General features: G+C 32.1%; 2 protein-coding genes across 2 annotated transcripts; both read right to left on the bottom strand.

Moving 5' to 3' along the window:
• Positions 1–550: 550 nt before the first annotated feature.
• LOC107955842 (pleiotropic drug resistance protein 3) lies at positions 551–27,161 on the bottom strand. Its single transcript, XM_041117894.1, has 22 exons — positions 27,038–27,161; positions 26,843–26,928; positions 26,667–26,751; positions 26,418–26,577; positions 26,249–26,325; positions 26,118–26,171; positions 25,879–25,969; positions 24,518–24,819; positions 24,153–24,431; positions 23,709–24,022; positions 23,465–23,625; positions 23,269–23,372; positions 15,123–15,276; positions 14,796–14,998; positions 14,399–14,722; positions 2,791–3,081; positions 2,519–2,602; positions 2,301–2,434; positions 1,907–2,134; positions 1,429–1,600; positions 1,097–1,351; positions 551–937 (listed from the first exon to the last, which is right to left on the bottom strand). Exons 2-22 carry the CDS (start codon positions 26,902–26,904, stop codon positions 671–673), a joined length of 3,801 nt encoding a protein of 1,266 aa, XP_040973828.1. The 5' UTR covers positions 26,905–26,928; positions 27,038–27,161; the 3' UTR covers positions 551–670.
• Positions 27,026–27,903, bottom strand: LOC121203695 (pleiotropic drug resistance protein 3-like). Its single transcript, XM_041074134.1, has 2 exons — positions 27,314–27,903; positions 27,026–27,164 (listed from the first exon to the last, which is right to left on the bottom strand). Exons 1-2 carry the CDS (start codon positions 27,679–27,681, stop codon positions 27,026–27,028), a joined length of 507 nt encoding a protein of 168 aa, XP_040930068.1. The 5' UTR covers positions 27,682–27,903.

Raw genomic sequence — 27,903 nt, 5'->3', positions numbered from 1 at the left:
TCATTATGATAAAGTTGTCTTGCAAAGGTTGCAACATAGAGGAGTTTTTTTTGGAATGGTTATTTTTACTTTTTCTGAACTTTTCTTAAAATTTTGGGTATGATTTAAATTAAATTTAAACTAAAAAAAACCATAAGTATTGTGTTAGAGTTTGTGTGACCCGAATCTCGTCACTTTTTGAAGAAATAATTACAGTGGCAAAATAAGGGGATCTGTGGGGGTGAGAGGTCATAGGCCATACCGCACAAGTTGAGTCTATATAGAACTACACTTCTACTATTTGAATTTGATTAGAACAAGGTTTTTCAACCCTTAAATAGATGTAGTCGAAACTTCTCTTGTACCATTCGGCTTTCAACATTAATGAATTTCTTCTTCTCTGCCCGTGGGTTTTTTCCTCGAAAGGGTTTACATGTAAAATCTGTGTGTTTTTATTTTTCTTTTCTTATTACTTTGCGATCGTTTTACCATCATTATCGACGTTTATTATAACATATTGTATTTAATATAAAAATTATTTTGAGAAGAACGAAAACCCATCTGGAAGGAATAAAAGGAAGAAATATGATAAGGTTTAATAACTTAAAATAAGGATTTTGCTAAGTTACGGTGAAAATCTTGATGAGTTAATTATTATACATAATAAAATTTATTTTAACCTAGTTATGGTTCACCTCTTTTGAAAGTTAAGCTTAGCAGTAAAATATATAAAAATAGAAGCAAAGAAAATTGGGTAAGCAAGTAGTAAAATAGCTGTAAGAAGCAAATCCTCACGCTTGAATCCATAATGGCTTTCTAAGAAGGCGGTGATAGTTTTACGCTTTCCAAATGCAATGATTTCTCGATTTATATCTCCATATTGGGAAGTGAAGAGACCTCTTAATGTCCAAGAAGTTGGAATGATCCAATAGAACCAAACCCACCATTTTGGCAACATCTGCAAGAGTCAAATGTATCATATATCAAAAGTAGACCTCTCAATTTTCACTCTTTCCTATTTTGGATTCTTAGTTTCTTATTAAAGTAGACAACATATGAGATTTTATATAAAGAAAGGAATTGTAATTTTAGTTAGCAAGATATGGAGTAAGCTTACAGGTTGTGGTATGAGAAATCCAGAGAACAAATTCACCACTGTGATACAAAAACTTCCACATATTGAGGCCATCTGGTAAGTTGAAGACAAAGAAGCAATAGCCATGCCCATGTATTTGTAGTTGAGCAATGTACAAAAAATGTCATAGAAATACCAAGATACTTTGTAAGCTGATTCATACAAGTTGACTGCTGGATATGAAATGATCAAGAACAACGTTGCTTCAAGGAAGATATATGGTATTTCAATTATAACCTGAAATTTCAAATGGGAAAGTTTATTATTCACATGTTAAGAATGCAAAGAAGCATGATGTGAGGGTAGCTCTAGACCTGTGCTAATGAATGTGCTTTGGATGGGTACATTCCAGCAAACCTTTCCCGATACATGATAGCCCGTTGACTAGTTACGACTGGAAGAATTGAAAGCAAGTTGCTTGCTCCAATAGAAATCATGAAAACATATACTGATCCCATTATGTTAAACAAATCCTGGTCTTTATCACTGCATAAAAGATGATTATGATTTCAACACAATTCCACACATTTAAACTTAAACATAATAAGTGAGCTTTTAGGCAAACTAACTTTATGTATTCTTATTTTGAACCAATTCAATGGTTAAATAAATGATAACAACCATAGTAAAAATTCTTTTGGTCATAGGAATTCAAAGATAGAAAATATTGATAATGTTGTAAGGGTGAAAAAAGTATATTTTTGAATGTATTTTGTAGGGAGTTTAAGTGTTTTTCTGAGAAGAAATATATAAATATGATAAGGGAAAGAAAATATCAAGTAAGCATCTTACACTTTTTGCCCTTTATTCCAAAAAAGCACTCCATATAACAAAGATGATACCATGGCTAAAATCAAGCGCCCCAAGTTATATGTGGGGTTTCTCCAATAAGACAAATGTTGTTTCCAGAGGCATGTTTTGAATTGCTCCCATCTATTTTGTGAAAAGTGTGTAGTAAAATGTAGTTCCTCTGAACCTTGTGTTGGAACTCTTAACTCATTGACTAATTTTTTGTTTCTCCTACATAAAAAAGTTCAATATTATGCAACAAAAATATATTATTTAAGCTTTTCTACATTCCTTTTATTTTGAAGAGTGCCAGATGATTCAAGGTCCTGAATATATCAATTATGGTCAACTTCCTAGGTTTAAACAACTTATTTTCGACTTGTCATGGTGAACTTACTGATATAGATAAGATTCTTTGTATAGATGGGCAAAATCCACTCTAAGTTCAGCTTCAATAGAAGGATTTGTGACCTCTAACATCCATGTTGCTGGATTGTAGTTTTCTTTTATTTTCGACACCCCTGGTATTCCCTGCTTGATGTGTTTTAAAAAAATTAGAAAATAGTCTTATTCAAAGGAATGGTCCGTAATCTATAGGATGTTACTTTGGATTACCTCAAAATATTCAATAAGATTACAAGAATTTTGACCTAGCTCTCCAGAATATATTATTTGCCCTCCTCTTTTCATCAAAATAATCTACAAGATACATTTAAGATATAAGAAGCAAAATGATATGGTACCCAAGAAGGATTATATTATCAAGCCTATGCAATGAACCATGGAACTTTATAATCATATCGTTGGATAGTAAGTATATGTTGAGAGCAATGTTTCTAATAAGAAATGAACAAAACAAAACTTTTATGAACACATCACTCAATTACCTCATTGAATGCTTCAAATATGTCTATACTTGGCTGATGAATGGTACATACAACGGTCCTCTTGGTACTAACTATATTCTTTACCACTCGCATCACAACAACAACCGCTCTAGCATCTAAACCAGTGGTTGGTTCATCCATAAATATTATTGATGGATTAGAAACAAGCTCTACTGCTATAGTAAGTCGTTTGCGTTGCTCTCTGGATATACCACTAACACCACATGTGCCAACTAAAGCATCTTTGATTTCTTCAAGCTCAATAAGCTGAAGAACCTCTTTCACGAATTCCTGTTAAATTCAAGAATTAAGTGAGTTTTTTATATAAACTTTTGTTTTAACATGATAATTTTTATCTTGTAATATAACTTAGTGTTTGATGCTAGAAATTTAAATGTGAATTTATTGAGTTATTATTTATAAAAAAATTTATTTACTTAAATACTTATGTATTATTTGTTTTTTTATTAGTTGTTATCTAAAAGGTTAAGTTTATTATTTTTTAACATAAGGATAAATTTAGCCTTCAACATTTACATTTTTTCTCAATTTGGTATTTATTCTTTTTTTGAGCTAAATTTGACTATTAACCTTTCAAAATGAGTAAAACCATTTTTTTAATGGAAATGCTGATAAAAACATTAATTTTTAACAATGCTTGCATGACAATCCCATGTGGAATGTGAAAGTCCACTTGTACTTCATGCTAACATACACAATTTGTCTTATATCAATAAATAAATTAAAAATTATAAAATATCTAAAAATTCAAAAAATTCAATATTTTTAAAAGTTCATAAAAATTAAAAGAAAATAGATGGAGTACATGTGGATTGTCATGTTTAAAACTTTAATGTTTTAGTTAATATTTCCATTAAAAACGACAACTCGACTCTTTTTGAAAGGTCTATGGTCAAATTTGGCTTTTTTAAGGTTAATGGTCAAATTTAGCTCAATTTTTTGCCCTTAATCTTAAGTAGTACTTAGTATTACATTATCAACATTGTTCCCAAGGAGATATATCCATACATGTATATACGACAGAGTTTATAAAACTTGCTAAGTGAAACCAATTGATGGAATAAGGCAGTCAAATGGCGGCTTGATATATTAACTATTTGAAGCATGCAATTCAGGACAAGATCAATGTGCCAATAGTAGTAACTGTCTTTAAGGCTTGAAACATGACAGTAAAGAATGAGATGATTATGGAAGTAAAAAAGGCATAGTTTATTAGAAAGGATCATTATGAATTGGCACTAAGAAATATAGAGAATGACCTGGCATCTAGTGAGTTGCAAAGTCAAATGGAGAAATCTAGTTATGAGTACAAAGCATGAGACATAAGTTTGTGAAGGGGGCCAAGACACAAGCACAATCATATACATGGAATAACCAATATTCTTGTGAAATATGAAACTAATTTGGTGCTAGAGGGAGTGCCCACATCTTTGCCAAATATGTGCGAAGACAATTTCTATATTTAGGTCTTGGAAATTTGTTGAACCTTATCTTTAGGCTATGCTGATTTCATGATGAATATCTAGCCTATCATAGAAGATCTTTCTGCTTGGGAATAAGAATATTGGTAATCAATTTGGATCAAAATTCCTTAAAGTAATCTTTTAGTTTATGGACTTTGGATTGGATCGTGATTCTTTTGATGAGCTACTATAGAGTCCATATTTACTTCATATACTATTATTGTATTGTATTAATTTTATGATGTTATTGTTTTATTAGGACTGTATTAGATCATCTATTGTAATCAGTCTCGAAATCAATATATATATTTGAGAGACTTGCTTAGGAAAATGTACCGAGAATTAGGCATTTAATATGTTCTTAAGAGAATACTTTTGTAAGAGTGCTATTTTTAAAGTGAAACCTGTTGTTGCTTTTTACTTGTTGTGATCACAATAGGTGTTCATAATGGTGATAGTATTGTATTTTCAAAGTACAGGGGTGAGGAAACAATCACGATACGTGTGATTGAGTAGGTCCACTTTGTAATTGGTAAAGAGAGTGCATATTTCTCATTAAGCTAGGTTTTACAAACATATGGAAATCAAACTGCGTAATCATCTTCTTGTGTTATTTATGTTTTGTATTTTCACATTTAACGCTTGAAGAAATGCCCACCCACTCAGTCACCAATTTGATTGTAATACTTTTGCAATTAACAAGGTTATTTTTTTTTATAACAATTGGCATCAAAGCCTACTACTTAAAGTAGTTAGTAGAGATTCGAGTATTGCTAAGATCTAAATATGGAATATTCATCCACATCAAGATCACCTAAGCTTGGAGTTGGCAATTACGCCTACTGGAAAGCACGCGTGAAGGCTTATATAAAGTTAATTGATGAGAAAGCATGGCGTGCTGTGTTAACTGGATGAGAGGCACCGAAGATGGATAGTGACAATGATAGAGTTATTAAGCCTGAAATACAGTGGACCACAGAGGAAAAGAACTTGGAAAATGCTAATTCAAAGGCATTATATGCAATTTCTATGGAGCGGATATGCAGGAATTCAAAAGAATTGCTAAATGCATTGCAGTAAAATATGCTTGAGATATCTTGGAAACAACTCACAAGGGAACTTCCACTATCAAGTAGTCAAAGAATGCAAATGTTGAACTCAATATTTGAAAGTCTAAGGATGCAAGAATTAAAGAAAATTGGTGATTTTTATGCAAAATTGTGACTTATCAAACCAAGCCTTTGCATTAGATAAAGAATATTCGAATGAGGAGCTTGTAAGAAACATGCTGAGATCTCTCCCTAAAAGATTTTCCATAAAGGTCATTTGTCATTGAGGAGGCCAAGAACCTTGAACAATTGGCCAGAGGTTAACTCATTAGTTCTTTAAAAACCTTTGAGATGAATCTAGATGAAGCAAAACAAATCTAGAGAAAATGAGTTAAAAATACTACTTTTCTTGTTAATGAGGAAATGCCCATTTCTCAAAATGCTACCTTGGAGAACATACAAGAGATTTTCTTATTCAAAATTTCAATAAGGCTTTCAAAAAAGCAACAAAGAAGATACAAGAAATTTGAAGCCAATATTAGTTTTCCCAAAAACAAGTAAAAATGAGTTGTGGTCAGAAAAAATTGAAAAGGACAAAATAAAATGTGTGCATTGCTATAAATGCCAAGGGTTTGGCCAAATTCAATCTGAGTGTGCTAACATATTAAAAAAGAGGAAAAAGGCTCTTTGTGTGACAAGGAGTGATGAAACTTGGTATTTTGATAATGGGAGCTTATGACATATGATAGGTAATTGGTCACATCTTATTGATTTTGAAACTAGTATTGTTTGAAGGACGATTGTTGATAATGTAAAGAAAGGCTAATTTCTTGGAAAAAGAAACTCTGGATGTGCTAGGAATGCCTAGATTAAAGAATTTTCTACTAGTAGATAATATCAATGCCAATTTTGTGAGTATTAGTCAACTTTGCAATGAAGGTATGCTTGTTAATTTCACCTAAACAAGTGTATTGTGACTAATGGTGATAAAGTGATCATAGAGGGAGCTCGTACTTTTAAAAATTCTCTCAAAGTGATGATTAATGCCTAATGTAATAGCTTTACAACATCTGAGTTAGAAATGTGGCATGAGAAACTTGGACATGTACATTTTGAACGTCTTCACAATTTGATGAGGTATGCAGCTGTTTGAGGAATACCCTAGTTAATAAGAACTACTCCTAAGGTGAGTAGTAATTGTATGAAGGGCAAACATTATTGAGAAAAACATAATAAGGTGGCCTATGTGCAGACTAAGACACTTTTCGAACTTGTACATATTTACTTGCTTGGTCCAATGCAGACTAAAAGTCTTGGAGAGAAAAATGCATGCTCTAGTTTGTGTTAATGACTACTTGAGGAAAACTTGGGTATGCTTTCTAAGGGAAAAATAAAATGCTTTTGATGAATTCAAAAAATTGTGCAAAACTTTGATGAATGAGTAAGGAAAAATTATTGGCATGGTAAGGAGGGTGCGTAGTGATCATGGTCGAGAGTTGGAGAAGGAAAAGTTTGATATATTTTTGTGATGATGAGGGGATAAAACATGAGTTTTCAACCCCCAAAACACCACAATAAAATGGTTTTGTAGAGAGGAAGAATAGAACAGTTCAAGAAATGCAGCAATGAGATTCCTCATCAATTTTGGATTAAGGCAATGAACATTGTGACACATGTAATCAATCGTGTGCTGACTAGACCAAAGATTCATGTAACTCCCTATAAGATATGTAAAAAGAGAAAGCCCACTGTGAAATACTTCCATGTCATTGGAAACACATGTTATATTAAAAAAGATAGAGGAAACCAAGGTAAATTTGACTCTAAATCTGATGAAGATATTTTTCTTGGTTATGCACACAATAGTAGAGCCTACAAGGTGCACAAAAAACACACCAAGAAGATTATAGAGTCAATGAATATGGTGGTTGATGATGCTAGAGTTCACGAAATTCACAGTGATGATAATAAAGAGAAGACTTTGAATTTGGTGCTTGAGGAAGTGCCTACTCCCCTTGGCACTACTAAGTCTGAAGAACAATCTGAAATAGAAAGTTAAGAAGTTCAAATTATTGATCAAATGCATGATCAAGCTAATTTTGGTGAGTTACTTTGGGTTTCCTGACATGTTAGGAAGAATCATTGAAGAATCATTCAGCCTCTAATATCATTGGGGATGTGTATAGTAGGATAAAAAAAAGAGAGGACAGCGAAGGTAAAATTACAAGGATTTGATTTTATTGGCATGTTATGCTTCATAGTTTGAGCCAAAGAATGTGGAAGAAGCCCTCAATTATGTTGATTAGATTCAGCCAATGCAAGAAGAATTGCAGTAATTAAAAATAAATAAAGTATAGGAACTGGTTCTTAGACCATCTCAATGCAATAACATTGGCACCAAATGGATCTTCAAAAACAAGACAAATGGGCAAGGCAACATCACTAGAAACAAGGCCCAATTGGTTGTACAAGAATACACTTAAGGGAAAAGTACTAATTTTGAGGAAACATTTTCCCTAATAGAAATAATTGAGGCTATTCGATTTTTTATTATTGTGAATGCGCATCTTAACATAAAATTGTTCTAAATGGATGTTAATAGTGCTTTTTTAAATGGGTTCTTGAAAGAAGTGGTGTAAATAGCTTAACCAAATGATTTTGAAGATCCTTCATATCCAGATCATGTCTACAAATTAAAAAAGCTTTGTATGGATTGAAGCAAGCCTCTTGTGCATGATATAAAAGACTATCATAGTATCTAATTGGATAGAGATTTGAAAAAGGTTTAGTGGATAAGACATTTTTTATAAAGAGGAGCAAATGAATTATCATCATTACAAAAATATATATAGATGACATAATATTTGGTGTTACCTCGGTTACTTCTTACTACTAAGGACTTATTTTTGAAGTCAATTTAAATTAAATTCAAAATGAGCATGGTAGGTGAGTTATCCTCCTTTCTTGGGTTTCAAATTAAGTAATTAGAGTAGTGAACATTCTTATTATAAGAAACGTATGCTAGAAATCTTGTGAAGAAGTTTGATCTCGAACAATCAAAGTTTGCTAGGATTCCTATGTTAGTAAATGAGAAATTGAGTTTGGATATTGAGGGAGTGCCCACTCCCCAAACCACTTACAAAAGTATGGTCTGTATTTCACTGCAAGTCAACCTGATTTGAGTTTCAGTGTAGGTGTATGTCCAAGATATCAAGTTAATCCAAAAGAATTTCACGTCAAGGCCATGAAGAGTCATCAGGTATGTCAATGACACTCTTGAACTTGATATTTGGTTCACTAAAGACAATTTTATGTACCTAGTTGGATACAATGATATTCATTTTGGAACATAGATGATCGAAAAAGTACATTAGGAGGGTGTTTTTAATTAGGAGGTGATCTAGTCTCATGGTACAACAATAAATAAGGATCAATCTCGTTATCCACAACAGAGGCCGAGTACATAGCAGTAGTTAGTTGTTATGCACAACTGCTTTGGATGGAACAAATGCTTGAAGACTTTTGGATAGCCTTGCCAACAACCATAGTTTATTGTGATAATACAAGTGCCATTAACATATCAAAGAATCTTGTTCAACATTCTAAGACCAAGAATATTGATATAAATCATCACTTTATCCATGAATTGGTGGAAATTCAAATTTTTGAGATGAAGTATGTGGAAACTCAAAAGCAATTAGCTGACTTATTCACAAAAGCTTTGGATGCCAAGATGTTTGAGAGCTTGAGGAGCATAGTTGGTATTTGTTGTTCATGAATGTTCCTAATTTGTTAATTGATGGGGCATCCAAATAATCGCTCAAGATACTGTTTTGAAGAAAAATTATTGTCCATTTTACAAATTATATTTCTTTATTTTGGAGGGAATATATTTATTTTTTGTAGTTTATTTTTTGTGGGAAAAATATCAAATGTTTTTCTTTTTCCCTCTTTCTATATCCTTGGGAATGACATGCAATTAATGGATTGTGATATCTTCTTTTTATCTATAAAGAATATTTCACATAAATTAAAATATCTTAATTTTTTGTTGAATTTATTTCTGAAACATCTCAAGTATTCTTGTTTCGCAAGTTAGTGTTTTCTCACAAAGGGTTTTTCAAAGCATTCAACCTCTATTCTTATGACAAGGACTAAGATGACAACTACAGAAGAATATGAAAAGCACCACCAGTAACAATATGTTGGTGGCGAACCAAGTGGTCATTCTCAGGCTAGTGGTCATTCATCCCCTATGGTGGCACCAAAATCAAGTATATCACAAGACCAATCTGGAAACATACCTATCTCTGAACTATCCACCCCTCAAGAGAATCTGATACCTCAGAATTCCCAATCCTTAATAAAACCCAAGAGTCCTTCTCCTAAACCCTCTATTAGAAAGTTGTCTCCTTTAATGCCAAACATTGATATTGTTCATGAAGATACAATTGACTCTCTTATCCAAGATCTAATAAGCCAGAACGAAGAAGGTACTCTACAAAATCCTTCTTTGATTCCTTATTTAACCTCTGAACCTTCATCCAAATCCACCAACCTAGATGATTTCATTACCCATGATTCTGAATCTATTTTAGAAAAAGAAGGCTGGTAGAATAAGATGCTCCTGAATGAGAAGCTACAAAAGTTCTCGAGGATAAAACCTCTTTTGATAAGGTTTTGGTGACAAAACAACTACCAACTCCCTAGATATTAATGAATCTAGAAGAAGAATAAGGTCTATGGTGACTAAGGAAATCGAATCCCTTGTTAAAATAAGAAAAGAAAAAGGAAAAAAAATAAAGAAAAAAATAGTGCGCTGGAAAGCTCCCTTGAGTCTGAATCCCGTGCAAGCTCCAAATCCTTTTCCTCTTAAGGTAATGTACCTCTTTGTGCAATGTTACAACCAAGGATCGATCAAACAACCAAATGTTCCAGACTAGGCAACAAAGCACAACAAAATATTGAAGAATATGAGAGTTCCCAAACTGTTATCTAAGGCTACTAAAGTAGCCGAAAAACAAGAAGAAATAATTATTGCTTAAAGAAAGAATGTGTTTTTGAATCCTTATTGTTCAAGAAGGTACTACAAACTCATCCTAAAAGATTTTATTTTCGACCAAAATATTGATGACAATTCCTTTGACTATCATGTATTGATGCGATCTTGAAGAATGTTGGGTTTTTTTTTGTTCAAATTGTTATGTGCAATCGTTTGTAAAAGGGTTGTGTATGAATTATATACAAATCTCAACCGTGACATACGAATGAGTCTACCAAGTTTACCATAAGGTATTTGGACCTAATTAAATTCGAAAATAGTTGTATTATTCTTTCACCAAAAATCTAAAGCTTGATGAATCAATAAATGCTGCTACTACTACTCTAACCAATTATCGCTCCCAACTTTACCTGAAAAAGGTAGTCTTCAATCCTTTTAACTTGATCCTATATATGCTGCTCTACATGCCATTGCTACCGGGAACTGGCTCCCTAATAGCCAAAGAGAATCTATTACAAAACGAATGGTTGCTCTTCTTAGGAAAGTCGTAGAAATGGTAGAATTTGGTTTAAGCCAGCTGATTTTTAATGAAATTACTAAATTTTCTATTGTTTATATGAGAATCTTTTACTGCCTTTTGCATATCTCATATTTAGAATCTTCTTATTAAGATTTCGAACATGTTAGATCAAAATACAATTATTAGAAAACTATGTCTGAATTGAACTTTTCTCATAAATGACTGGAAGGGAAACATGAGTTGAATAAGCCAGGCAGAGTTCAACCTTTAGAGGATGAGTCTGCTAGGTAAGAAGAAAGAATTCATGAACTGCCCATTCCTGCTAGCACCATTCCTATCTCAAAAGACATACAGGCTAGGAATGTTGTAGATCTCCAAGCCTATGTCGATTTTCTCAAATGTACTATGATAATTTAAAGGCAAAGGCAAAGGCTATTAAGAAGATTATTTATAAATAGAAAGCCTTAATAGAAAATATTCAAGCCTCGAAAGAGGTGCCTAGTTTAGCAATTATGTAGAACAAAAAAGGGGGAGAGAGAAGATGAGATAAAGGGAGAAAAAATGTGCTGGTTTGGTGATGAACTTCTTTTAAATGCTCATTTTAAGGGGGATTTTTATTTTTTTATGAACTTCTTTTATAATTTACAATTTTTTGGATAATTGTAATGTGTTTTTTTTTTTGCTGCTGTTTTTCTATTAGAGATGAACTTATATTTCCTTTTGTTATGATATGGTTTTTAATTTCACTGGGCATAGCTTTCTCAAACTTTCTTAGTTATAATTGTTGTTGGTAGTTATTAATGCAAAATTATCTTAGCATTAATGATTGATTGCTTAATTATTTTCTAAGGTAAGTTAGATTAAGTTAATGTCTATGTGCCGAGGGGGAGCTTATGTGGATCGATAATTCATACTTTCAGCTTTATGATTTTTGTTCAACAAATTGCCAAAAGAGGGGAGATTTTTGAGAAATATAAAACTGACAATTTGGTGCCAAAAGGAGCGCCCACTTTCTTACCCACCAAATCTGTGTTGGTAGTTTCCATATTTAAGTATTGGCAATTTATTGAACCTTATTTTTGGGCTATGTTGATTACATGATGAATATCTAGCCCATTATAGAAGATCTTTCTGCTTGGGAATATGAATGCTGGTAATTGATTTGGATCGAAATTCCTCAAAGCAATCCCTTAGTTTATGGACTTTGGATTGGATCGTGATTCTTCTGATGAGCTGCCATAGAGTCCTTATTTACTTCATATGTTATTATTATATTGTATTATTTTTACGGTATTATTGTTTTATTGGGATTGTATTAGATCTTCTATTATAAGCTAGTCTCAAAATCAATATCTATATATTTGAGAGCCTTGCCTCAAAAAATGTACTGAGAATTAGGCATTTAACCTATTCTTAAGAGAATACTTTCGTAAGAGTGCTATTTTTAAAGTGAAACCTATTGTTGTGGTTTTACTTGCTTTGCACAAGGGGTGTTCATAGTGGTGAGAGTATTATATCTTCAAAGTACAAGGGTGAGGGAAACGATCATGATGCGGGTGAATGAGTAGGTTCACTTTGTAAGTGTTGAAGAGAGTGCATATTTCTCACTAAACTAAGCTCTACAAATGTAGGGAAACCGAACTGAGTAATCATCTTCTTGTGTTCTTTGTGTTTTTTGTTTTCTCATTTAGTGCTTGGAGAAGTGACCACCAACTTAGCAATGTTCTTTTTTTCTAACATATGATAACCTAATTCCTACAAATTGCTATCATGGGCATCACTTTAATGATTGACAAAGAAGAAATGGTATCAACATTGTAAAGTATGGCGATTATGTTAAACAACTTGAGAAAGGAGATGAGGTAATCTATGGCTTTGACGATGATAATGATAGAGAAGATTTAAAAGATGGGAAAATCTTTCTATTACAAAGGATGATGCTAGCCTTAAAAAAGAAAGAAGAGTTGGTAATGGTAAAAATATTATACCTAAGGAATTACCTTAAAATTACTACTTTTGACTGACAAGTTTCTTAAACATATCACATTATCGAGTAAGTCTAAAGAAGGAAATTTTATTACAGAAAGTTGAGGAATTATTGCATAATAGACATATTCGGAGGATGAGACTATCTCGAGCATGATTTTTTCTAGAAAGGGGAGAATGGATATCATTTATTAGTTATCCCAAAGTCATTATCTACTTATTGTTATTTTATTAGTTATCAAATATATCTAATCTATATTATATATAGCAAGGTACTTAAATCAGTCTTTTAAGCATCATATATTAATTTAAATTTTAAAATATGTAAATGATATACTTTTAAAATAGATTAATAAAATTAAACTTTAAAAGATTTAAAAAAACACTTGTTAAAAAATTATTAGAAATAGATTCCATAAATAAAAAACTAATAGATTTCATAAACACTTTTTTACATATCTTTAATTTAAGAAATTGTAAATATCATACTTTATTTTTATCAAATAAAATATTGAATTCAAAATATATAAAAATTATAAGATAATTTAAACTTATTTATAATATGGATTATAAAATTTGTACAAAATTATTAAATAATTTTAATATATTTTAATTGATACAATCAAATATATGTAAGGATAAAAAAACTAGTTATATAATAGATAAAGGTTATTAGTTTTTTTTTTAAAATAATGCCCTTAGATAAAGTTTTTTATTATTATTTATCTACTAGATTAGCTTATCAATTTATTTTAGGGTAAATTATAAAAATAGTCACTTTTATTTGCCTCAGATTACATTTCAGTCACTTATGTTTGAAATGTTACATTTTAGTCACTTACATTATTGTTTTGTTATGAAGTGGTTACTCCGCTATTAAGCTCCGTTACCCCCCTAACGACAATCCTATGTGACAGTTCAAATGAGTTTTAAATGCCAACTTTGGTGTCTAATTGGGATAATAATAGATTTTTAATTAAATAAATTTAATTAATTGAAAATTTTAAATTACTTACACATTGAACTGAAAAAAAAATCTGAAAAAAAAATCATTCGTCTCATTTTTATTTTAGTTTTATTTTCCATTTTGATTGAACAAAATATTCTCATTCTAGTTGGACATCCAAGTTGGCATTTAAAACGCATTTCGTTTGCCATGTAGGATTTTTGTTAAGGAGGTAATGGAGCTTAACAGTACAATGACTATTTCGTAATAAACCGATAACGTAAGCAAATATAACATTTCAAATATAAATAATTTAAGGCAAACAAAAGTGACTATTTTTATAGTTTACCTTTTATTTTATAAGTTATACTTTCAGCCTATAAATAGGCTAGCTTGTAAGTTTTGTAACTAATTTAGAAAACAACTAATTATTTACTTTTCTCTCTTAACAAGAAAAATCTTCTCTTTTTTTAGTTAAATTGTATACTTGTTAAAATTTCTTTTTCAAGACAATTCGTGAAATAGCTTTCGTTGCTCATCCTATGTTGTGTTGCATCAAATATCAAATATCAAATATCAAATTGACTTATGAGGATTTGCATAAAGTTTAAACACTCATACCAATCTTATATGCTTAGGAATCTCTGCTGGAAGGCGTAACCAAGCTGAGTACATCACCGATTCCTTTACTGTTATTTGTGGAGAGTGTACGTCAGTTTGCTCGCAGTACCCAAAGACTCTAGCATATGCCTCTCGGCCATTGGGGTATCCTCCAACTCTTATATCCCCTTCAATATAGCCTCCAGTTTTTCTTCCAGATAGAACATCCATCAATGTCGTCTTGCCAGCTCCACTGGCACCCATCAATGCTGTAAGAACTCCAGGTCTAAATGCACCAGAAATATCTTGAAGAAGATGGAGCTTCTTATTTGGGACTTGAAATTTCTAGAAAAGGGACAAAATAACTTGAAAATATTTCTAATCACATTAAAAAAAAAAGGATAAATCAAATTGTTACCTTGGGGGTATCCACAAAGTAATGCACATTATCAAATGAGAGTGCAACGGGCACAAAAGGTAAAACCATCCTTGTAACTTCTGATGTTGTATGAGCACCTTGTAATTGGTCATCTTGCATGGAATTGCTTAAATCTTCTTTTCTTTTCAGATAAGAGAACCTTTTATGAGAAGCAAGAGCTCGAGATCTCCCAGTCCCTGGAGCTGTACAAATTTTCATTTTTTCAAATTCATCTTAGAACTAGTAATGTTTAAATTCATCAGTCGGGTTTCTTATACTTTTATCACTTTTCTTCTTGTAGCTGTATATACATAGAGTAAAACTTACGCTTTGAATAACTAAGGGCTAAGGTGAATCCAATGTTAACAAGAACCCACATTCCTATCAAAGTTGAAACTGATATCCAGTAGAAGGATTTATTGAAGTTTAGTCCACGTTTTAGTAGAGCTCGATGCCCCAAAGTCTCATTTAAAGATGAAACCTGAAAGGCCGCAACACAACCAAAAAAAACAAGGGATAAGTGTTGATTTTTTTATCCGTAATTCATGAGTAAAAATCCCCTACCCCTAGTTCCCAGATCCCGTCGGTGACCCCTCTCAAAATGATGGCTCTTTTTTTTTTCTATTAAATTTTAATTTAACTTATAACAAATTTTATATTAATTGTAGCTAAAATAAAAAATAACAATAAATAAATATAAATATAAAAAACTAATAAAAATTTTAAATTCATTATCATGCTTTTTTTAATTTATAAAACCAAAAAATAAAAATAATTGAAAGTTATCTTCTAATAAGTAAAGTTTTGATGGGTTGAATACTAAACTTAATCTATCAGAGTAAATCAAACAACTAATTTTTATAGATTTTCTTTCCAAGAACAAATATAATAAATTTAAAAAGACTGAATTTTTTACATAAATTGATTAGAATTTGCTCCATATCTAATTCTTTTCCGATTAAATAAAATTTATTCTATGAAACTTATATATTCAAAAATCGATACGAGAAGAAAAAATTAATGGTATTTTTAATCTTGTCAGTATTATACCAGTTGTTGTATCTTTTTCTTTTCATTTTGACTCAATATTGGTGTATTTTAGTCAAATAATTCAAATTTATCAATATCTTTAAAATAATTTTTTCATATATATACACATGAATATATATCTCAATTATAATATAAATATTGTTAGCCCTAGTTTTTTAAATGTTTTGATATAACAAAGTCAAATTATAAATTTCCTTTAGTCAAATTTGCAATCGATTGATGTAAAGCTCTTAATATTATTTTCAAAGTGTTTAGAAACTTAAAATTACAAAATGCCTTTGAATAACTTTGATTCAAAACAAATTTTATAACTTTAGAAGACTTCTACTGATACAAGTGCATAGAAGAATTGATAGAACCAAGTTAGAGAGCAACTCAAGAATTCTTCTGAACTTCTATCGATACTTGGGAGCCATTCTACTGAAACGACCCCAGTTGAATCGATAATTGGGTTGAGTTTTATCAATAGAAGTAAGTTCGAGACATTCCAAGCCAAACAACAGACTTCTATTGATACTCAAGGGGACTTCTACCAATACAAGTCAATTAGCAATTTTTGGTCTCCCATGTACCTTATACTAATACAACTATTGGTACAAGTTTGAACCCTTGAAATCCTCAAACTTCTACCGATACAAGTGGAATTCTACCGACACATCGAGCTCCAACAGTTATAATTTTCAAGAGTTCTACCGACATAAGTCCACTTGTGGTCTGCAATTTGCAACTAATGCACAAATTAATTGCAACAGTGGCTCTAATTGACTCCCAACATAGCCAAATGGCTCCAAGCTTGTTAGATGACATAAATACAAGTCAATAACTCCACATTGAAGAGAAGAAACAAATTTGTAAAGTCAATTGCACAAAAATCCAATCTTTTCATTGATATTCTCTTTGTTCTTCATATACACACTTGAGTAACCATCTCTTTTATTCTTTTCAAGTGTTGTTGTATTGTAATTTAGTGAGCTTTATAATTGTAATATCTTCCTTTAAGAGGAGTATTTTATCCCTATTATTATTTCTCATATTTGCAAGGGTTTGTGCCTTGCATTTTGATCAAACAGTGTGTGACGTCACAACGAGGAGAAGATCTTCGTCCTGACAACCAACCAATGCCACGACGAGAAGAAAGCCCTCGTCCCAACGATGTGATCCTTTTTTTCCTGATGACCAAATGCCACATCACGACATGGCAACGTGGTCCTCAAGTTTTTTGGTTTTCTTCTCTCAATTAAACTTTGTTTTTAGTTTCTCACTTAAACTCTGATTAGCTTAGGGATATTCTAATCATATATGCTATGAATTTTAGCCTATAAATAGGCCTTAGTTACTCTAGGTTTTACAAAAAAAAAATATTTAGATTGAGAGAATTTTATTCTTTGTTTTGAAGGGATTTTCTTTTTGAGGTTTCAAGTTTTTTTTATTCTCTTCTTCCCTTGTACTCCTCTGTTATTATAGTGAAATCTCCCTTTTCCCATGATTTTTTATCATTTTTTGAGAAGTTTTTTCACGTTAAATTTGTGTGTTGATCTTTTCAGTCTCTTAATTATTTTTCTTGTTCGTTGCATACATGGGTTAATTCCCTACAAACTAGTATCAGAGTTAGTTAAATTTTCGCATTTAACCTATTCAGAGATGGCAACATCAAGGTTTGATATTGCTAAGTTCGATGGTATTGCAAATTTAAGTTTGTGGCAAGTTCGAATGTCAGCAATACTAATTTAGAGTGATCTTGATAGGATCATTAAAGAGAAAAAGCCTGCGGACATGGATCAGTCAAAATGGGATAAGCTAGATAAAAAAGCTCTATCTACAATTCAATTATGTTTAACAAATATTATGTTACATAAATTTTTGAAGGAGAAAATTACATATACTTTATGGAAGAAACTAGAAGCCTTGCATATGACGAAATCCTAGGCTAACAAGTTAGTGTTAAAACAACATCTCTACACGTTTAAAATAACCGAAACAACATCTCTACACGTTTAGAATAACCGAAGGTGAGTCTATTAGAGCTCATATTATTAAGTTTTTTTACCTTTCTAAATGACCTAAAGAATCTCGAAGAAGAGATTAGCAACAAGAATCATGCTATGTTATTGTTATGTTATTTGCCCTCTTCTTATAAAACTTTCAAGGAAATTCTGATTTATGGGAAAGATCATCTCATTTGAGGACGTAAAAGAGTATCTATTGAGTTTGGATAAACTTGACAACGAGTTAAGCCTAAAAAAAGGTGAGGCGGGCAAGCCTCAGTTCTAGTTGCAAGGGGCAAACAACAATCTAAAAGGCCGGATTGAAGTAGGTCTAGGGTGATATCTAAATATAGAAACTAAGGCAAAGAATGTGGCTACTGCAAAAAGAAGGGCCAATGTGGCTACTGCAAGAAGAAGGGCCAATGTGGCTACTACAAGAAGAAGGGCCATATCAAGTTGAAATGTTGTGAACTTCAAAATAAAATTAAAATAAATGACAAAAATGACGAGAAAGATAAGCAAGAATATGAAGTTGTTGATGCTAGTATAGTAAAAAATAGAGGTGATGATTTTTTGTTAGTGTCTATAAGCGAAAACTTCAAGCTTACTTCTGAATAGATTCTAGATTCAAGGTGCTCCTATCATATGTGTCCCAATAGGGACTAGTTCTCTACATACAATTCAGTTGAAGGTGGAGTAGTGTTGATAGGGATTAATTCTCCATATAAGATAACCGACATAAGAATAGTACAAATCAGGATGTAGGATGAAATAATTCAGACACTGTCAGATGTCAGGTATGTAATTGACTTAAAGAAATATCTCATCTCATTGAGAATTTTGGATTTTAATGGTTGTAGGATAGTCAATGAGTCAAATGGTTAAAATTTTCTCGTGGAGCTCTTATTGTAATAGAAAGACAGAAAAAGGGCGGCCTATACGTTCTACAAGGGTCAATGGTTACTGGTGCGACTATAAGTATCGAATAAGAGTCGAAATCTTCACCACATCACGACAAGAACCAGTCCAACATCACAATGATGCGACGTGATTCTTTCTTTACAGATTTTGATTCAACCAAACTCTGGCGCACGTGACTCGATCATATAAGTGAGAAAGGTATGACAACATTGTGTAAACAAGGTCTTATTGAAGACACTGAAATTGGTAAGTTAGGTTTCTATGAACACTATACTTATGGAAAGCAGACACGAGTAAGTTTTGATTTAACTGAGCACAGAACAAAAGGGACTCTTAACTACCTCCATTTCAATTTATGGGGTCCGACTCCTGACATCTCAAAAAGAGGTAATAAATATTTTTTAACTTTTATTGTTGATCATTTTAAAAAAATTTGGGTTTATTTTTTGAAATAAAAAAACAAAGTTTTTAGAATCTTCAAGTAGTGGAAAAAGCTGTTAGAAAAAATAGACTGGGAAGTTCGTGAAGCGGTTGAAAATGGAAAATGGACTTGAGTTCTATTTATCTGGGTTTAATGACAAATGAAAATGGGAAATGACAGAGAGACATTGCACCTTTGTAGGTACTCCGCAACAGAATGGAATTGCAGAAATAATGAATAAAACCTTGTTGGAAAAGGCCCGATGCTTTCAAATACAGGTCTAGGGAAGGAGTTTTGGGCTGAAGCCGTAAATTTGGAAAGTTATTTGGTAAACCAATCTCCATATCGAGCATTTAATGGTAAAGTTCTAGAGGCGATATGGTTAGATAATCCTCCCAATTATTCTAATCTTAGAATTTTTGATTGTCCTGCTTAATGCTAAAATTAACTAGGGAAAGCTCGATCCAAGGGCCGTAAAGTGCATTTATCTGGGTTACTCTGCTGATACGAAAGGTTTCAAACTATGGTGTCTGAAAACCAATAAAACTATTGTTAGTAGAGATGTTAAGCTTTATGAATCAACTATGATTCATACGAAAAAGTGGACACATATTTTGAAAGACACAATAAATTAGAGTGTCTCAAGCAATATGGAGTCAAAAGAAGAAACAAGGGGTAACATCACGATGACACGAAAGGCTACGTTGCAACGTAACAATGACTAGGGACATCATCTCAATAAAGAAATACATGATGTCACAATGATACGACAAAATTTCAGTCCTCGCGAAGCTAACGCTGTTTCGGATCAGTTTGGGATTTCATCTGGCTCTTAGGTACCTTCACCATATCAATTAACTAACATAAGTTGGCTCATGATAGGAAGATGCGAGAAATCTTACCACCATAGAGGTACTGTGAAGGAAATCTAGTGGAATACGCTTTAAATGTTGTAGAGAGCATTGATTCAACTGACCCTTCATGTTATTTTGAGGCAGCTCAAGCCTCCGTTTCTAGCAAATGTCTCGTTGCTATGGAAGAAGAGATGGAATCACTTCAAAAGAACGAGAGTTGACGGCTAGTTAAACCACCCATCTGTAAGAAAATAGTTGGTTGCAAATGGGTGTTTAAGAAGAATAAAGGTTTGGGTTCAAACAACACTAGGCATAAGGCAATATTGGTCGCAAAGTGCTACAATCAAGTTGAGGGAGTTGATTTTCATGATGTTTTCTTTCTCGTTGTGAAACATACGTCCATTCGGACACTTTTGGCTCTTGTTGCATCAAATAATCTTGAGTTAGAGCAGTTAGATGTGAAGACTGCTTTCCTTCATGGTGACCTTAAAGATGACATATACATGCAACAACCGAAAGGCTTCAGAACTAAAGGTAAAGAAGTTTGTATTTTCCTTCTTAGAAAATCGTTGTACGGTTTGAAGCAGTCTCTCGGTAGTGGTACAAAAAGTTCGACTCTTTAATGTTAAGTATTGGCTTTTCACGACGTAAGTATGACAGCTGTGTAAATTTACAATGTCTTGATGATGGTTCATTCACATATTTTTTTATTTATGTTGATGATATGTTGATTGCGACTAGGACCATTCAAAATTGAAAGACTTAAAACCATGCTTAACTCTAAGTTTGAGATGAATGATTTAGGTGCAGTAAAAAAAATTGGGATGGAAATTTCAAGGGATAGATGTTCCAAAAAATTGTTTTTATCGCAACAAAGGTACATCAAGAAGATCATTGAGTGATTTGAGATGCAAGACTTAACATCGGTAGTACTTCCTTAGCTACATATTTTAAATTGTCAATTTTAGATTCTTCCCAAAATGAAGAAGCAAGGTATATGTCAAAAGTACCTTATTCAAGCGTAGTTAGAAGTTTGATTTATGCAATGGTATGTACTCGTCCCAATATTTGACATGTTGTTAGTGTTGTTAATAGATACATGGCCAAACCGGGTAAGTTACACTGGCACACAGTTAAGTGGATATTTAGATATTTTCGAGGTACTCCTAACATGTGCTTAAAGTTCTAAAGAAGCCAAAAGGGCTTAGTCGGATATGTTTATTCAAATTATACAGGAGACTTAGATCAAATGAGGTCTCTCATAGGTTACCTATTTGCCTTTGGTAATTGTGTCATTAGTTGGAAAGCTATACTTTAACCTACAGTGGCCTTATTAACTACTAAAGCAGAATACATAATAATTACTGAAGCAGTAAAATAAGCAATTTAGTTAAGGGGTCTGTTTAGCTAACTGGTTAATGAGAAAGGGGCAACTGTCACTTATTGTGATAGTCAAAATGCCATACATCTCACCAAAGATCAGATGCATCATGAAAGGAAAAAGCACATAGACATTCATTATCATTTTGTTTGAGAGGTGATCATTCAAGAAGATGTTCAAATTCATAAAATTGGCACAAAACACAATATGGTTGACATATTGAGAAATAGTCTTCTAGTTTTAAAGTTAAAACATTGTTTGGACTTGGTGAATATCCAACAAAGATCCAATTAGGCCCGTTACAGGGCTTGGTAAAGGAGTTAAGTGAAATACAAGTCAAGATGGAGATTTGTGAAAATATGCCTTGCATTTCGATCAAGCAGTGTGTGATGTCGCAACAAGGATGAGCTATTTGTCTCGATGAGCAGCTAATGTCACGATGAGAAGAAAACCCTCGTCCCGACAACACGATCCTTCTTTGTCTCGATGACCAAACGCCACATCACGATGTGGTGACGTGCTTCTCAAGTTTCTCAATTTTTTTCTCTCAGTTAAACTTTGTTTTTAGTTTCCTACTTAAACTCTGATTAACCTAGGGATATTCTAGTCATATATGCTACGAATTTTAGCCTATAAATATGATTTAGTTGCTCTAGGTTTTAGACAACAAAAATATTTAGATTGAGAGAATTTTGTTCTTTGTTTTGAAGGATTTTTCTTTCGGGGTTTTGAGTTTTTATTTTGATTCTCTCTTTCTCTTGTACTCTTCTATTATTATAGTAAAATCTCCTTTTTTTTCCAGTGGTCTTTTATCCTCTTTTGAGAAGTTTTTTCACATTAAATTTGTGTGTTGATCTTTTCAATCGCTTAGTTATTTTTCTTGTTTGTTGCATACGTGGGTTAATTCCTTATAGTTTTCTTAAGGTTTTTGGGTAGAAAATCTTCAGGGAAGTGATTCTATCTTATCTAGTGAAAATATAGTGTTTTGTAAAGGTTAAACATTGTCCTTAAAATGTTCAAATATAGTGAATTTGGGAAATTCCTAGTTGTGGTAAGTTAAGGTAGTGTAGGTAGGCAATTGGGACCGAACTACTATAAATTCTTGATTGAGTCTCCTTTGTTTGTAAAATATTTTTGAAGTTTTTAAAACACCAATTCACCTCCTCTTGATGATTATGGAGCTTAACAAATATATTTATATGAAAATGTAAAATTTAAATTATTAATTATGTTTCAAAAACATAATTTATTGATTATATTATATTTTAATGTAATTAGAAAGTAAAAATAGTTAGAAAACAAATTATTAGAAATTGATTTAAAATATAAAAAACATGTATAAACAAGTATGAAACTATACACACCGATGCACATCGATATTAGTTAAAATGGGTTGAAAAAAAATGATATTTGGCAAAATTGTCTATTCAACTCGTAATTTTATATATTTTAATATTATAATATTTGTATATATAAATTTTATAGTATGAATACTATTTAATTAAAAAAAATAAATTTTGAGCAAATCTCACTCCACTTTTAAACTAAGCTCTTCCTTTATTTAAATTTTTTTTATTTTAATATATTTTTTAAGTTTGTAAATAAAAATTAAATAAATAAAAGCCAGTCAGTTCTTTTGTTTAGTATTTATATATTTATCATATATTAGACCAGCATGCCAGAAAAGTTGGCTATTTTTATTTTTCGGTTTGTTAAATTAAGAAAATCATGATAATGAGTTTAAAATCTTTTAGTTCTTATTTCTTATTGGTTTTATTAATTTCTAATTTGTCTACTATTAATATTAAATTTATAAAATTAGTTATAACATTAAATAGGGGTAGGGATTTTTCTTTATTACCTTTTGCCACCTTGGAGACAGAAATTCGTTCACTGAGATTCCTATAGCCGTATAGGAGAGAGGAGAAATCCAAAAGCACCACTTTATCCAAGAAGGCATTGATGCTACATTGAGGCAATGTCTGTTATAATTACATGAATATACTTTGAACAAATCCAATTTTAGAATTTCTTCATGCTAAAAAGGTTGGTCTTACGTAAGGGTACTATGAAGCCACTGAATAATAATGTTGCCACCACTGTAAATTGACAAAAAATTGCAGCTACAGGAGGTGTTTGAATTACAACAGCAATCAAACGGAAAATTGAGGTTGCCACTTGATGGAGAAGGAGCTGGATGAAAAGCTGACGGAAGAACCTGAAAGTAACACTTGGGACTTAGAGAACATATTGAAATTTATATATAGCATAATAATAGAATATTGTCCTTAAAATGCTAACCTTTCTGGTTCTGGACTGTAGCCAACCCCAAAATATATAAGAGATGTCCAAATAAAAGTATCCAGAAATGAAAATGGAATCCTTAAAATAGCTGAAGGAATTGAATAAGCCCATGCAGGATAGAAATATAAATCTCTTTGCTTATGGAATATGCCAAGCCTAGAACTAGTGAGTGCCAGCTCTGGAACTCCACTTGTCAAAATTCTCAAAAGACCAAAAAATAAGCAAGCCATGTACTTTCTTGCATGGAACTCATCAATCTTCATTTGAGTGCGTATAAAAAGTGTCACAACTATCAATGACAAGGAAACAAGCTGCAAGCAAAATAATAATAATAATAACACCCATGGCGTGTTGATTCATATTTGCGATCTCCATATTGATTCATAAATTAATAATATCATGTTAATTAATTGTTATTATGCTTCTAAAAAAAAATGTTACCTGTGCTGATCTGAACATATACAGAAACGAGTTGCGCTTGGTAAGAAGCCATTCCCTAGTCAAGCATGCTTTGAATAATTCCCATTTTTCAAAAGAATAGATATTAAAAGACAAAGCATTCTTGTGATCCTCGGTTATTTTGAAGGGTGCATAGAGTTCTTCATTTAGTCTCTGTCCAGCATGGAACTCCTTGAATGCAGCTATGAATTTTTCAGTAGAAAAATAACTATATTGGTCCCTGTGAAACCAGTATTGTGCTTGATCTTTCTGGGAGAGTACCTGTTGTTTGATGAATAAACTTCAAAACAATGTTTCAAGAATTCAATGCAAGTATATGTTCTGACACTTTGAGTGGGGATACTTACTTCTAGTAGGAAGTCAGCGAGGCCTTTCCGTGGTGGGCACTCGAAGCCACAATATTCAAAGAACTCTTGAACATCACTCTTAGGTCCGTTGTATACAATCTTCCCTTCGTCCATTAGAATAATGTCATCAAAGAGATCAAATGTCTCCGGAGTTGGTTGAAGAAGTGAAATTAAAATCGTGGCCCCTATTATATGGGCCAATTGTTGCAAACATGTTACAATTTGAAAGGTGGTGGAGCTATCTAAGCCGGTTGACATTTCATCCATAAAAAATGCTTTGGTTGGACCAACCATCATTTCTCCTATTAAATGGAAACGTTAAGCAATTAATACAATAATTTAATTTTCTAACTCAAGAAATTTTTTCAACCACAAATCTCATGTCTTTTCTTTTGACTACATAATTTCACTTTATAGATTATGCTAATAAATTAAGTAAAAGACAATTTTTTAACATATATATAGTAATATTAATATCTTCACTCGATACAGTGGAAATCATGGACTACTATATTTAATTTAACATTTATACTTAAAATATAATTTGAGTTGGTATCATACCAATTTAATTTAAAAATTATTTAAGTATGTTTATATATATAGAGTAAATTATATTATTATGGAAGTATATTTGTCCATCTATACTTTTATATAAACTCAATAAAAATTCAATAATAGTAAAATTTGAATCCGTGTCATTATATATTTTAAACATTTTAACTTTATTATTTGAACAAAATATTCATTTAATTTTTATGTAAACTTTTAATAAATATGTTTATTGCATAAGTTTTTCATCCACATCATGAGTATGCTATAACTAATATTATTAATATGGGTCCACTTAACAAAACCTAAAGGTATTCGTGAGAGATTATTTATTTATCATTTTAAAAAGAGATAAATGTCAAATTCACACATGAACATTGATCTAATTTGTATTTGATATATGAGTTTTGATTTGATGCAATTATACATAAGAAACTTTAATTATAGATCATCCGTGCACATGAAACTTTAATTTTGATTCAATTATACACCGTTAAAAATAAATATGTTTAATTATTTTCATATTTGATTAATATAATTATTTGTGTATGCAATGTATGAATGTAAGTTGGTGTTGTGTCAATAATATTGTTAGTTGTTTGTGAAAATTAAATAAATTAAAATTATATATAAAAATTATAAATAAATAAAGTTGAAATATGACATATAGTTTTGATGTTCAATAGTTTTAGAAAATTTCCTTTTTACTCAATTAATACATTGTATTGACTAAATTCAAGATATATATCATTATTTCATGTAAGAGAAGTAATAAATTTATGAGCGAGTGGTATAGATTACGGGCACAAAACCTATCGTCAGCCTTTTCTTTTCACCGCCAGAGATTCCACGGCTCATTGCATCTCCCACAATTGTATCACCACAAATATCCAGTCCTAAGATCTAAAAATCATAAATGTCAGCAAAATCTTTAGGGAAAAGCCTATTTATTAACGACAAGACTTGGAGATTATGATGAAAGTCAAAATGAAGTGGATCCAAAGATACTACTACACTTCTTTTGTTTCTTCCCTTTAATTAAGCGAATCACCTTTAATATATAATCTGTCTGGAGTGTTCTTTTTAATCCTTCTACTGAAATTGCCTGCCACCATAGATTGTTGTCAAAGAAAGCAGCCATGGTAACATGTCAGATAACCATATTCTTGCATAACTGGTTACCTTCATATAGGTGTCTAAATCCGGTTCAGGCATGATCCCAAGGAACTTCTCCCGTCTACTGAGTTCTTTCAAAATATCTGCAAATCATAAACAAATTTAAATGATGAATATAATGGTAAGAAGGGTTGATTGTTAATGTAAGATGAAGAACAAAACAATATACATGTACCTGCTCTGCTCCCAATGCCCTGACAACGTGCTGAGAAATCAATTGTCTCTCTTACAGTCATGTCAGAAATATGCAAGTCATATTGATTTATATAAGCCGACGTTTTCTGAGGAACAAACTCACTGAGCTTGTAACCATTATAAGAGATTTCCCCTGAGACCTGAACTTGAATATACAGTTGTTGAGTCAAAACTAGTTTAGCGCAGCCAGTATATTTCCAAGAACAGGTTAGATAAGGAAGAAATGAACCTTGAGAGACGGGTCATGCTTCCCTGCAAGTGTCTGCAAAAAAGTTGTTTTCCCACAGCCGGGAGGGCCAAGCAACAGCGTCATCCTGCATTAAAATTAAGCTGCATGCCTGATTTCAAATGAAACAAAATAAAAACGTATAGCTTAATCTTGAAAGGCACATCCTTCGCATTTACCTGGAAGGGTTGATGATTCCGCTCACATCGTTCAGAATTTTAATCTTGTTTGGTTGAGACATACATCTATTAACGTTTGTAATAGCCTGCTCACCATAAGGTATCTCATCCATTACTCACTGTATGCTATCATGTATGTTTTTTTACAAGTAAATCTAAAAGGTCACACTATAATATGCGACGTTAAACACTTACAGAGAATATGTTTGTGATGGTATTCCAAAGAGTAGGGATATGGGGCTTTCCATGAACCACTTTACACTCTGCTTCCACATTCAGATTCTTAAATCTGACGTCGGTTTTTGGCAATTCCAAACCCACCCTGAAAACTCCAAAATAGCAATTTCAGTCTGAGACCTCCAAACCCCAATATTATAATTATTATAGAATTTGCAATGACAATAATGTTATATATTACAAAAAGAAAAAGACGAGTTTCGAAAGGTTGCTTGGCTTGTTTTAATTTCTTGCCTGGCCAGTCTTTCTTTTAGTTTCTTTAACAGCTTGAGATTGTCCTTATCGATTATGGTGATCAGATGGTCAATAAAAACGCGGCGTTCCAATGCTCCTAGCCGAGTAACATCTATCACCTTCTTCCCTAATGCCTCGTCTTTGCCATCGTTTAACAACTTTTGATCAAACAAAGATGTTCTAATCCACTTGAAAGTGGGTAATCTTTCGATTGCAGCCCACTGCAACTCCACTTCATCATCACCAACATCATTATCCTCATCGTCGTCATCATCATCTGAACGTTTCCTCAAGTCTTGAAAAGACGTCGACGACCCCATGGCCATGCTTCTCTCAAGTTCAGTTGCTTCCACGACGTTTTTTTCCATTGCTAATTTTTAGCATGGATAAGTAATCTAAAAAATTGTGTTCCTTTCCAGGTTTGGTAGTGAATGGACAATATCTTGCTTTGGTTTGATCAACACAACAGCAGGTATTATCCTAGATTTGTTTTGTTTTGTGTGAACCTATATATATACACATATTACTCCTGTCGCGCCGTAATTATGCTGTTTTCCTTTAATATATGCACGTGAAGGAGAAACATCACG

Source organism: Gossypium hirsutum, chromosome A07 (assembly GCF_007990345.1).
Source record: "Gossypium hirsutum isolate 1008001.06 chromosome A07, Gossypium_hirsutum_v2.1, whole genome shotgun sequence".
Taxonomy (NCBI): Eukaryota; Viridiplantae; Streptophyta; class Magnoliopsida; order Malvales; family Malvaceae; genus Gossypium; species Gossypium hirsutum.
The sequence above is the reverse complement of the archived record's forward strand: the minus strand, read 5'-3'. Positions and strand labels throughout refer to the sequence as shown.

Excerpts from the sequence above, each read along its gene's own strand:
- LOC121203695 (XM_041074134.1), bottom strand. The coding sequence starts at position 27,681 with ATGGAAAAAAACGTCGTGGAAGCAACTGAACTTGAGAGAAGCATGGCC. Across the intron at positions 27,165-27,313 it reads CTAAAAGAAAGACTGGCCAG|GGTGGGTTTGGAATTGCCAA; the intron begins GCAAGAAATTAA and ends TGGAGTTTTCAG.
- LOC107955842 (XM_041117894.1), bottom strand. The coding sequence starts at position 26,904 with ATGTCTCAACCAAACAAGATTAAAATTCTGAACGATGTGAGCGGAATC. Across the intron at positions 1,352-1,428 it reads AAGCACATTCATTAGCACAG|GTTATAATTGAAATACCATA; the intron begins GTCTAGAGCTAC and ends TTGAAATTTCAG. Across the intron at positions 938-1,096 it reads GATTTCTCATACCACAACCT|ATGTTGCCAAAATGGTGGGT; the intron begins GTAAGCTTACTC and ends TGACTCTTGCAG.